Consider the following 13064-nt stretch of genomic DNA (forward strand, 5'->3'; position numbering starts at 1 on the left):
TCCATTCCTCACAGAAACCTATTGTATAACTTAATGAAAGCCATTCGGGTTTGCAATGACATGATGGTGAGTGAATAATGACACCTTTTTATTTTTAGCTGAACTACTCATTCAGGACTTCAAGAGAGGAGGAAATTTGTATTAGATGAAATTGCCGTGTGTAGGTTTATAGTCTCCACTGCTCATTCCGGATGGCGATCAGAGATGATAAGGTATGAGAATGTGGGACAGATTTTAGGGACAGGAGTTAAATATTAACTTGTCAAGAAGATCCAATAAAAGGAGAAACCCCCAGGAATAATGGATTCTGTGGCTGGTCATTCTCTTTGGAAAGGCAGAGTTCAATAAGTGACTCCGGAGGACTAGAAAATGAAATTTAAGGATTTATAGATAGAAGCTTTGTTCTAAAACCTCTCAACACAAAATCTGTTCCCAAAAGTAGTACCTAAAAGGGGTCATCGGATGCGTGTTGGCAGTGTATGTACAAATCTACCCTATAACGATAAAAATCCATGAAGTGGTTTTTAATTAATCTGTAACAATAATGTTCCCTTTTTCAAATCGAGCCATTCTCAGATGCCTATCGGTGTGGCATCACACCCACTGAGGCCGCTCCCACGATAGATGATTGACATGAGCGTCTTACCTCAGATCAGCTGTAACAGTCCGACCTCCATGTTTTGATGCCGGAGCAGGGATGCAAGTTAGACAAGAGCTGAGCGATTGAGGTGGTGTGTTGCTGGATGTAATAATGAACATAGTGGTCGTCATTTACTCCTAACATTACGCTTGTTTGCGAAGGGAATGCGCGTCCCGATCTACATATATCCGTCTATGTTCGTGCGAATCATTCGTGATCCAGCTCCACTTACAGCAGAAGTGAGTATAAGGGGTTTTTTTATGAATCTTTTTTTTATGAATCGCCTTTCCTAATAATGTGCTAGTTAGCAAGTTTAGCGGCTAAACGTGGCTAAATGCAGCTAAAGTAAACAGGCTCGTCACTCCACAGAGAGAAGAGAGGGGCGGGGCGAGCAGAGCTCATTAACATTTAAAGCAACCTCGACCAGAACAGGATGAATTTTGCAGAGCTGATTTTGTCAAGGTAAAAAGGGTGTTGTTTTACACTACCATTGAGATTTTTTAACCAAAGTATATTATAGACTTTTCATTAAGACCCTAAAGAATCATATCAACTTGTGGAAAATGGGCATCCGATGACCCCTTTAAAGCGATAGTTCACCCAAAAATGAAAATTCTGTCATTTATTACCCACCCTCATGGACAATTTTAATGATGTCTGTCTACCTTTCTGGGCCTTGAACCTATGCAGGGTCAGAAAGCTTTTGGATTTTATCAAAAATATCTTAATTTGTGTTCCAAACGAAGGTCTTATGGGTTTGGAACGACGGCTATATTGAAATCAATCGTTGAATCACCCAATAGCTACAAATACAAACTGCTATTTGTATGAATTCCTGAAAAGTGCTAAAAATCACTCAACTTCAGTCCAATTTCAGTCTGCTGTCATAGAAAGCAGCTGCTTGTGTAGGCAGGAGGCAGCTCATTAGGTTTTGGAAATAAGTGAGAAAGAGAGATGTAAATAAGATTTGTTTTGTCCTTCACTGTTTATCATCACAGACGGTGACTCCCTCAGAAGAGCTGGTGGGCCACCACGTCGGCATCATGGGAGATCCGTGAGTGGGCAGCACTGACTTGCTTCCAGCATGATAATATAGGCTCACAGTGACTCACTTCACTCATATCACACCTCTCTCCACTCACACACTCATTCTCCTCTTCACGCTACAGTCATTTTCGGTCTTCTTTGAATTGTTCTTAAGCATACATATTCTCATTCCAACTTTCTATCTAACTATCTGCCTGGCAGGTTACTTCAAGGGGTCATTTCATACTGTTTTCACCCTTTTTTAGTGTTAGTCATACAATTTCAGTCACAAAATGAAAAAGTTTTACCATGACCAAAGGCTTTTTTCTGTTGTTGATTTTCAGTGGCAGCTACAGTAAGTTCAATGCTTCAAAAATGCTTCAGATCAAATGATTTTACATATTTTCAATTACAGAATGTGTTGGGACACAATGCATAACGCAACACCAATAACGTATTATTATGTTTCAGTTTTCTACGACCGAGAACCTTATGCTGTACGTATAGAGGAAGACACTATCTAATCGCTACATAAAGTAATGTTGTATGAGAACGCAAAAAGGATGAACTTATTTTTCTGTCTTTGATTTATGGCTTGGTAAAGATTCATGACTAATAGGATCTCAATAGGGCTGCATGATTAATCAAAATAAAACAGAAATTGTGTTACAGCTTAGTGCTATTATTCTCTCTGTGGTTTTCCACCAACATAAAAGTTTAATGGTTTAATATTTAAAAATGTAATTATGACAGCCATTAATATTAGTATTGCAATTTTGCAGTTACAAAGTAAACTAAAATTAATATTAATATTTTATTATTTTTCTTAAATACCAGATTTTTAGGGGTAAATATCACAAAAGTAATAATTCTTATTTTGTTTTTATTTAATAATTTAGTCATTTTTCTTTTTATTTAGCGTTATTTGGTATTGTAATTTTGCAGTTACAAAGTAAACTAAAATTATTATTATTTTTTTCTTAAATACTAGATTTTTTGGGGGGAAATTTTACAATAGTAGCAATTAATAATAATAATAATTCTTATTTTGTTTTTATTATTTTATTTTATTTTATTTATTTTACTTCATTTAATTTCATTTCAATTTTGGCCAAATTGTTCAGTCCTGCAAACTAGCATAGTAAACCTGGAAAAAAAAATGTATTGCATTTTACATCAAAATCAAATTTTTATTAAAACACACACACACAAACGCAGAATTTTTCTCCTAATTGTGCAGCCCTAAATCACAGTATATATTAGTATTAATATTAGCATTGTAATTTTGCAGTTATAAAGTGAAATTATTAATATTTTATTTTTCTTAAATACTGCATTTTTATATTAAATATTACAAAAATAAGCATTCTTATTTTGTTTTTATTTAATCATTTAGTCATTTTATTTAATTCATTATTCATTAATCAATATATGAATAATTTTTAAAATGATTAATATTTTATTATTTTTCTTAAATACTAGATTTTTAGGGGGAAATATCACAAAATTCTTATTTTGTTTTTCTTTAATAATTTAGTCATTTTTCTAATTTCTAATTTCTAATTTTGCAGTTACAAAGTAAACTAAAATTATTATTTTTTTATTTTTCTTAAATACTAGATTTTGGGGGGAAAATTTTACAATAGTAACAATTGATAAAAATAATTCTCATTTTGTTTATTTTATTTTACAAATTACAGCCCTACAAACTAGCACAGTAACAAAAAAGAAAAATCAAAAAAAAATGAATAAAATCAAACTCACTATTTTTATTAAAACACACACACACACACGATTATGCAGCCCTAAATTACAGTATGCATATATAATTTTACTAAGAAAACGCATTCTCTGAGGTAACTTTATAAAAGAAGCACTAAAATTTCTACGAAACGCACTAACATTGTACAACATAAACATATACAAATTAAATCATTAAACCTCTTTAAAAGTTCATCATTAGCCACACATGAATTTGGAGGTGGTGATAATAAAACACTAGAAAGGTTGATTAACTTACTGACTCACCATGAATAGAATTTGAAATTACTGAGCCGCCCATGACATCTGAATCACAATGTGTGTGTGTGTGTGTGTGTGTGTGTGTGAATAAAAGTATATGCCAGATGAAACTCTCATTACACTCTCTTTTACGCAATCTACTTCCTCCTCACTGAACAGTAGTTCGCAATATCCCTCTCCATTCTCGCATTCCCACGTTCGCACTTCCTGAACGATTTCTTTTGATTATGCCTTCTTACCATCCTTCCATCTGACTTGGAGTGACCTTTAAGCGAAGTTACACTCACTCAAGGCTTTTTTTGCACAGCTTGAAATCTCTCTGTCTCTCAATACACACAGACAGACTCACACCAGCACTTTTACAGCAAAAAGTTTTGGGTACCTAGTAATTGGCCTCTCAATTGCACCTTCTTCCTGTGGAAGAAAAAAAATACAGCTGTCTTTGATTTTAACCTTTCAGATGGACTCCTCTAATCTTTGCAGCTTATATTTTTTAACTAATTATAAAACACAACAGTCACAGTTTTAATACGTGAAGCTATTTGTTAAAATAATGATCAGCCAAGAGTGAAATGTTTATGAAAAACCATCCTTCTACTATAATTACAATGATCACAAGCTGTACTGATAGTCGAAGTTATTCATTATGTCTGCTTCACTGAATACATGACACTAACTAACCAAATAATAACCTTTTATCATCTTACAGCTGTGATATGGATATTACTCTGACACTCATCTTTGAGCAATTAACAGACTGTATCATTGAAAACATCACTTTTTGTGAAGCTTCTACGGAACAACATATATTATTAATTCTAAAAGCGAATTGAACTGAATGTGACAGTGAGAGCAGCTTGACACACATATTTGTCTTTTTGATTCTCAAGTGTCATTATGGGAACAGTCCTTAGTATACTCAAAGCAAATGACTTCCTTATTCACTGGATTGAAAAACGCTGTAGTTTGCCAAACTCTGGAGAAATGAAAGAGCATGCAAAAGGATGCATTGAATCCCCTGTCCATTTTTTTGTAAGTAAAAAGTGATTTGGTAATGATTCATAACAAATGACTTGCTAAAATAGAATCACGTCATGCATATATTTTTACAAAGACAAAAAAAGTCCTTGTATAAAAGGCTCTTAAATCATGTTCCTTACCCAAAAGAATCCAGTGCATTTCTTCAAATGTATAACAGAGAAACAAGGACATAGCTTCAGTGATTTTTTTCTACATCAGTTTAATATGCAATATATACAGTGGTGCTCATACATTTTTTGGTGTGGTTCTCACAAGAGCACCTGAAGATTTGGTTTGGTGCTCACATTGCACATATTGTGACCTATTAAATATAACTATATATATAAAAAAAATAATAATAATAGTAATAATAGTATTATTGCACTTTATTTAGTCAATTTTTAAAATAAAATAATAAACAAAATAATAAATCAAGAATGAATAATGATATGAATAATGGATGAATAATGAAGAAAAATAAAAATATTAAACAAAAATACAATTATTTTACGATACACCTTAAAAATACAATACTAACATTTAAATTTTCATTTTTTTTTCTCTTTTTCTCTTTTTTTATATGCATTCTCAACATTTTCAAACCTAAAATCAGCCAGTTTTTATTTTGCCAGGTTGCCAGGCAGTTTTAGTGCTGCAGAGTGAAGTGTATGTATATGTGTGTATATATATATATATATATACACACACACACACACATACATATATGTACATTTCTAGGGCTGGACGATATGACCTAAAATGAAAATCTCAATAAATTGAACATTTTACCTTGATTACGATTAATGAACGTTTTTTTCAATTTATTTTATTTGTTTTGTTTTTTTTACTTATTTCATTTTTTTTTTACCCTTATGGTTCATTAAAGGTTTGTATTGTAAATATAATGAACTATTAAAGGTGGGATTTGAAGGAAACAAACTATTTATGGTTATTTGTTAGAGAAATGTAAACAATTGAAATCAAAGCACACATTTCTTGAAATAAAGAAAAAAATCTTTTGAAAAAACAAAGAACTCTGTAAACAAGAACTTGCAGAACGTGGGTAAATATTAACAGGACAAAAAAATAAATAAATAAATAACCGATATGAGAAAATTTCACATTCGATTACTTTTCGATTTCGATTACTTTTATTAATCGGCCAGCCCTAATACTTGTATATAATTTTGTTTATATATAATAACTTTATATATAAGTCTAACATATTTTTCACTAATATATACATGTATGTGTGAGTATTTATATATAAATAATAAATATACACAGTACATACGCATATGCAAACATAAACATTTATTTTGGATCTGATTAAATCACAACTAATCGTTTGACAGCTATAGTGGAAATTTGTGTTTTGCACAATATACCGATACTAAAAACACAACACTTATGTGCTCCTTTATATATATATAATGTGCTCCCCTTTATATATATATAAGTTGACACTGAGTAAAAAACAGCTTGGTAGAGCAAAAAAACACCATCTGAGCAACACAAAGTAGCAATATTTTGTTCCTGAATGAATCAGTGTTTTTGAATGATTTAATTGACTGAATGATTCATCGGCTCACTCATGAAGACACTTGCTGCCACATACTTGCATAATTGCAGAAAGCGTCACTGAAAAATCACTACTGCTAATGCACAGACCAACAGTTTGTCTGTTTCATGCAAACACAGACAAGCGTCACAGTGAAAAATCCCAGTGCTCAAATCACCCTTAGAGCACCAGTGCAGTTAAAATAGTGTTTTGAAACTTAATTCCTTACCAGTGATGACCAGCTGATATTATTCTGACGAACGTGACATAAAACAAAGAGAAGCGTCTTTTTAGTGTCCAAAATTTGCTATGTTGTTTGTATGTGTCTGTGTATGGGTGGAGGGAATGGGTTGGGTACTAACACGAGCCAGACAGTGTGATGTAAACTCCTCCAGGGCTGAAGAATGAACAGGTCAAATAGTGAACAGCTCAAGTTAAGAAAATACTCTTCAAGCAGACAGTGCGAGAATAGAAATCTTTTATCTGTCATTACATCTAAAATTATAGCTAATGTATTGTTCAGTCAGGCACTGCACCATTACTGAGGTAGATTTAACAATAGAGGGTTTGCACTTACATCACCGTTTGGTCAGCTACCCAGTGCACGACCATATTGGTGATACTCAGATGTAAACAACAGCATGGATTGCATGGTTAATGTACAACTAAACTACATTGTTCTGGTGATTTATGCCATCTAAACCACAGGGAAAAAAAAAGCGTGGAAGCAGCGATATTTTGACAATCTTAAATTAGTGGTAAAGATACATACAAGCAGTATTAATTAAGATATTAGCCTAATATTTCACCTACCTGACCGGAAATGATGAAAACAAACATGAATGTTGTCAAGATTCTTGCTCTGGAAATCCTGGTTTAGTTTGGCCAACCAAAATTGCCTTCTTTCCTCAGTTTTTTGCACTCTTCTCCTTGATTTGTTATAACTTTTGGCTGTCTACAGTACTCCAAATGTTTTTCCTGGTCCGACCGATTAGTACAGCCCAAAACATGACAATAATTGACCATTTTCAACAGCAATAATTAGCAAAATTTGCTATTTCTGTTCGGTTAAGTGGCATTGTTTATGTTCAGTGCCGCCAATATGGCCGATTGATGACATGTTGTGAAAACACTTTATATAAGAACACAAGTTAGTGCACTGATTTGTGGTCAGTTTTCATCTATCAAATCCAAAAATGTAGTGATGGGGAAATCCCAGTTTACATTATTGAATATGTAATTACATTCACATTTAGTAGGCCAGATTCAAACCTGCAACCCGCAACAGCTCTCAAGTGCCACAAACACATGCACAATCCACTGGGCTTTTACTTTATGGCAACAATATCCTCATTTGTGTCAGTCGCAGGAAACACAAGGGAGAACTCCATTAAGTCTTAAGCAATAAAACAGCAACAATTAATTTGCCAAACAGGCTTTTGTGTTTTCAAATCTGCATTTTTTGTGGACCATTGGGGGATTTTGTCACTGAGTTTTGACAGATGGCATGAAGAAAACTGAGGAAGTCTGTCCAACGTAAAAAGCCCCAGATCTAAACCCTTCACTGATTTCTTCCTCTTACGATGTCAAAAACAAAACAGGATCTTCGTCAGTCCCACCCCTTCATCTGTCTCTCTCACACAGAGTTTCTCCTCTTCATTCTCACCTAATGACTGTCTCAGCAGCTCTAACACTTAATTCACACAAACCGCACTGATAAGCAACAAACATGCATAAACCCGCCGAGAGTGCTAAAACAAACAGATAAACAGAAGCATGCAGGACCGAGTACATAAAGAACGAACAGTGCAGGCGAAAGTCCACAGTGAAACCTGATCATACTACTATAGATATACAGTATATATAGAGGACATGACTGAAGGTCAGTTGACAACAGGTGGACGTCTCACGATCATCATACGGACACACTATTATTAGTGCTCCAACAGTAATTATATCAGAAACACTCTTTGTAACAGCCCAGCAACTTTCCATCAACAAAACAAATGATTTGTCTCACATTGCATGACCATGACGGCAGCTCCGTTTCTCATCCAACAATTCCATGATCCAGGGACACTGTTTATCACCACGGCAACAACACTAGATTGATATAACATGCAGCTGCACGTGATTTTACTCAGATCTCCAATGGTTCCAGCATTATGGGTGCATCACTTAAAGGGGTCATGAAATGAAAATCAAAATGTTACCCTGGACCACAAAAGTCTCGATTAAATATTGTCCTATCCTAACAAACCATACATCAATGGAAAGCTTATTTAATCAGCTTTCAGATGATGCATCACAAATGTCCTTGACATTTACAGAACACACATTGCAAGTTTCATACCGCAAAGCTAACTCCTCATTTTAAAATATGAATTTTTATGATCTGGAATTGCAACATTCATGACAATTTTCTTCTACAAGCCCTTTAACATTCACATGTACTGTAAATCAACAAAGTGTGCTTTTCGCAACTCGTGTGTCCTTCAATCATAAGTAACACTATTGGAAATACATGGCTGAAGTTTATTTCAGAATGTTTTCTTAAAGGGACAGTTCACCCAAAAATAAAAATTCTGTCATTAATTACTCACCAACCCTGTAAGAACTCATCTTCAGAACACAAATTAAGACATTTTCAATGAAATTCGAGAGCTTTCTGATCCTGCACAGACAGAAATGCAACTACCACATTCAAGGCCCAGAAAGGTAGTAAGGACATTGTTAAAATAGTCATGTGACATCAGTGGTTCAACCATAAAGCTATAAAGCTATGAGAATATTTTTTTTTTTTATTCAACAACTTCTTCTCGGATTTCATCAAAAAATATCTTAATTTGTGTCCCGAAGATGAACGAAGGACTTAATTAATTAATTTTCACTCTAGGGTGAACTATCCCTTTAATGATGCTCAACAAGCGGGTTGTTTTATTAAATATCTTGTTTCGAAATCTCTGGCAGTGCCAAATTTGTCCTTGGAAGCAATGTCAGAAAGTATATAAATTTTTAATTAATTTTTAATAGTTTGTAATAAACATCAAGCTAGCGTATACTGTTCTTAAGAGACCAAATGTATCAATTCAGGTGTTACTGAGTTGAATGTTAATATACTGTGTGAAGCATTTTCCAGTGGAGGAAAGCGTGGATATGTTATGGTGAAGTTCACCAAACTCAGCAGTAGACGTTTACATACGTTTCTGAAGAACTAACACCCCTCGAAATGGAGCGTGTTTGACAAAGAGTGAAAATTTTGGACTTTTTGTTGAAAAAACTTGAATGGCTAACCTTCAGAATCATAAAATAAAGATCTGAAAATGCATTTCATGCCCCCCTTAAATCAGTCCGAACAAGTCCTAGATTTCACTGTAAAATGACTTGTCAAAGTTGGGAAAAAGTGATGATTATTAACGTAATAACAGTCATTCTACTTCAAAATGTCCCATTTAATTCAGTGTGTTGCTTGCTATGAAATTCACCAGCAATTTCTGAATGAAAGTAGTATCAAAGGAAACCCTACACCACATTTTTGTCATTGTGGATGTAATACACACACACACACACACATAATGACAGACCCACCTGCTGGAGGAGCCGGACAAACTGTGGGACACAAGAACGCCTGGAAGCTTGACGCACAGAGTTCGCTCACCGTCCCCATAGCTCAACAGTCCCCGTATCACTTTGAATATGAAAGTGCGATTGTGAGAAGTAAGTCCCTGTGAGCGGTGTGAGAGAAAACACAAGCTACTTCCCCTCTCGTGTGAAAGCAGAACTTGTTAAAATGTTGATATATATGTAAGGCTTATCTTTATCATCAATTTTGCTGTCCGACAGATTCCAAAGCAAAGACCTCTGACGGCAGCGCTGCTCTGCGCTCCGCCGTGCGCTGCTCTTGCAATCTCACTCACTGACTTCTCCCTTGTATTGTCTCTCCTCCTTCTCTCTCTCTCCTCGTACTCACTGCCACTTTACCATCCAGGGCTTTCTCTGTCTATGACACTGATTTCTATCGGAAAGTCTCTGCTGTGAAATGCTTTGGTAGAGAATGATTTACATAGACATAAGCACAAGCTCATCAGCACCTCCCAGAACACCTCCCCACTCACTCCCACAAGTACAGAGGGCAGTTTAGTCAGAGCTCAACCATCTCGGGCATCTGAGCCATGCGTGGTTTTAAAGGGCATGTATATGTTTACTCATGGAGAATCACAAGATCACCCACCCCGTCTATAAATGTACGCCTGCAGACACGTGTGCATTGTGTTAGGTTGAGACCCTCTGAAACCCACGTGCACCCAGATTGGTGCTTTCCAGTGCATTTTGTGCTCGTGTGGTTGTTTCTATGGTAATTGCGTGTTCGTAGAGGCATTTTAAATAACTTTACATGACAAGAAATGTCTTTCATGATGAAAATCACAGCACGGTATCATGGCAATTGTAAAAAGCGCTCTGGTGTACTGGTATCTAATCTGTACAGTCTGTTTGTATGCTTTTATACAAACTGCTTACACTCCAGTGATGGTTATTTTAAGAGACAGGGTTAAGGGTGGACCTTCATTTTCAAAAACAAGGTTCTTTATTGGAATCAATGGTTCCATGAAGAACCTCTAACATTTATGGAACCACTAAAGGTTCTTTACAGTTAAAAATGGTTCTTTTAAGAACATTCCACTGAAAGGTTCTTTTGTTCTTTAGTGAAAACATCCTTTTGGAATCATGTTTTCTTAAAAGAGAACTTCACTTCCAGAATGAAAATTTTCTGATAATTTACTCACTCTCATGTCATCCAAGTTCATGTCTTTCTTTCTTCAATCAAAGCGAAATTAAGGTTTTTGAGGAAAACTTTCTGGGATTTTTATCCATATAGTGGACTTCAGTGGTGGCCAATGGGTTGAAAGTCCAAATTGCCGTTTCAATGCAGCTTTAAAGGGCTCTATGATCCCAGAAAGGGGAATAAGGGTCTTATTTAGCAAAACAATCTGTAATTTTCTACAAAAAATACAAATTTATATACCTTTTAACCACAAATTCTCATCTTGCACTAGCTCAACCTCACACGTTATGTAATCAGGCATGCATGACATAGGCGGAAGTACCGACCCGGTGTTTACAAAGCGAACGTACAAAGAAAGTCAAATGTTCTTTACATAAAGAGGTAAAATGATGATGGCAGATGATTTTGAAGTTGGAGAAAATGAGATTTTTCGCCATACCCTACTTTTTTTAACCGAAGTACACAGATGAAGAACTAACCACACGTGACCTTTCCAACATGAGTTAGGGTTAGGGTTAGGTCACGTAATGTGTGAAGATGCACATTCGCATCACATTTGTGGTTACACATAAATTTACATTTTTTTAAGAAAATAACCTTAATCTTTTTACTAGATAAGACCCTTATTCCTCCGCAGAGATTGTGTAGAGACTTTTGAAGCTGTACTGAAACTGCAATTTGGACCTACAACCCATTGGCCACCATAGAAGTGCATTTTTTTATTATTTCACTTGACTGAAGAAAGAAAGACAAACATCTTGGATGACAAGTAAATTATTAGGAAATTTTCAATCTGGAAGTAAACTTCTCTAGATACAAATCTTATGTACCAATTCACAAAGTTTACATTCTCAACTGAGTTTGGTTTGAAAAAAAATCATCATATTCTGTAGATAAATCTTGACCGTAAATATTCAGGCGGAACTTGCAAGCTAAACAAAAATCTACAAATTTCTAAAAAAATGTATGATTTAAAAGAAACGTTTTTTGTGCAATACTGTTGAATCATAAGACTGCTGATATCGCTGACTTGTTACTGGTCATGTGTCATGAAACAGGAACAAAACATTACACTCAATCTCAGCTTGTCAAAAAAAAAAAAGTGTTTTTACAGAATGAAGACTAACTTGATTGTATGCATTTTACACGTCACTTACAACCTTCCTAAAAGGATCTTTTAGTTAACTTTTCATTTAAAGGGACATTTCACCCAAAAATGAAAATTTTTTCATATTAGATTGTATTTTTACCATTAAACACAAAATAGATGTATTAAACCATAACATTTGACATTGTTTCGCAGCCATAAAACCATCTGGGAACATCCCCAATCTGTGGTCTCAGAGGGGAGACATTTGGGAGATCCTGCTGGAAAGTCCACCCAGTACTTTCCAGCTTACTTTCCTCATTTTATCTTCTGTCACTCTTATGTGGGTTAACACCCTTCCTCTCCTTTCATTCCACCCATGTATTCATCACATCATTCCTATCAGACTTATCCATAAATTTACAGAAAATAGATTATAAACACAGTATGTAATCAATTTACTGTAGGGTCATTCTGTATCAACTCAACCAGAGGATTTCCACCTCTGATTCGGAACCAATTACAGGGGAGTAAAAATGACTTCAGAAAGATGGCAGCATCACCATGTTATTTTTACAAAGAGATTGGTGGGTCTATTAGTAAAATCTACTGACTTTAGCAATCTTTCCAACATTATGTGCCAATGGTGACTACTTAAAAATGGGAAAAGGGTATTCTTGTTCTTTTCCAAAAAGTTTGCATGCCTGCAACTCAAGAAGTATTAACGTTATCTTAATGCCCTTTTGGATATTGGGCCTTAACAGACTTCCTTTTTGCTATCTTTATTTTTAAGGCTCTATATGTTTCCATTTCAGAGATATTGCCATTTCAGCATGGCTCCAGGACTAAATTGTACACATTTTCAATGGTAAAAAGTAAATGCGAGTCACTTTGCATACAGATGATAATTGTTTCGTTTTTTAAA

At 34.9% G+C, this 13064-nt stretch overlaps 1 protein-coding gene across 2 annotated transcripts in view; it reads right to left on the reverse strand.

The window, feature by feature from the left end:
- The window catches only part of cyth1b (cytohesin 1b), an 80736-nt gene that overhangs the window by 54825 nt on the left and 12847 nt on the right, over positions 1 to 13064 (reverse strand). The window contains exon 1 of one of the 2 annotated variants that reach the window (XM_051124289.1): positions 9858 to 10308. The exons of the other annotated variant lie outside the window; for it this stretch is intronic. Coding sequence (XP_050980246.1) covers positions 9858 to 9936 — 79 coding nt within the window. The 5' untranslated portion in view covers positions 9937 to 10308. Of the gene's footprint in view, positions 1 to 9857; positions 10309 to 13064 lie in introns of those variants that run through there. 2 annotated transcript variants of the gene reach the window in all.

The sequence above is a fragment of the Labeo rohita genome, chromosome 12, assembly GCF_022985175.1.
Source record: "Labeo rohita strain BAU-BD-2019 chromosome 12, IGBB_LRoh.1.0, whole genome shotgun sequence".
NCBI classification, from domain to species: Eukaryota; Metazoa; Chordata; class Actinopteri; order Cypriniformes; family Cyprinidae; genus Labeo; species Labeo rohita.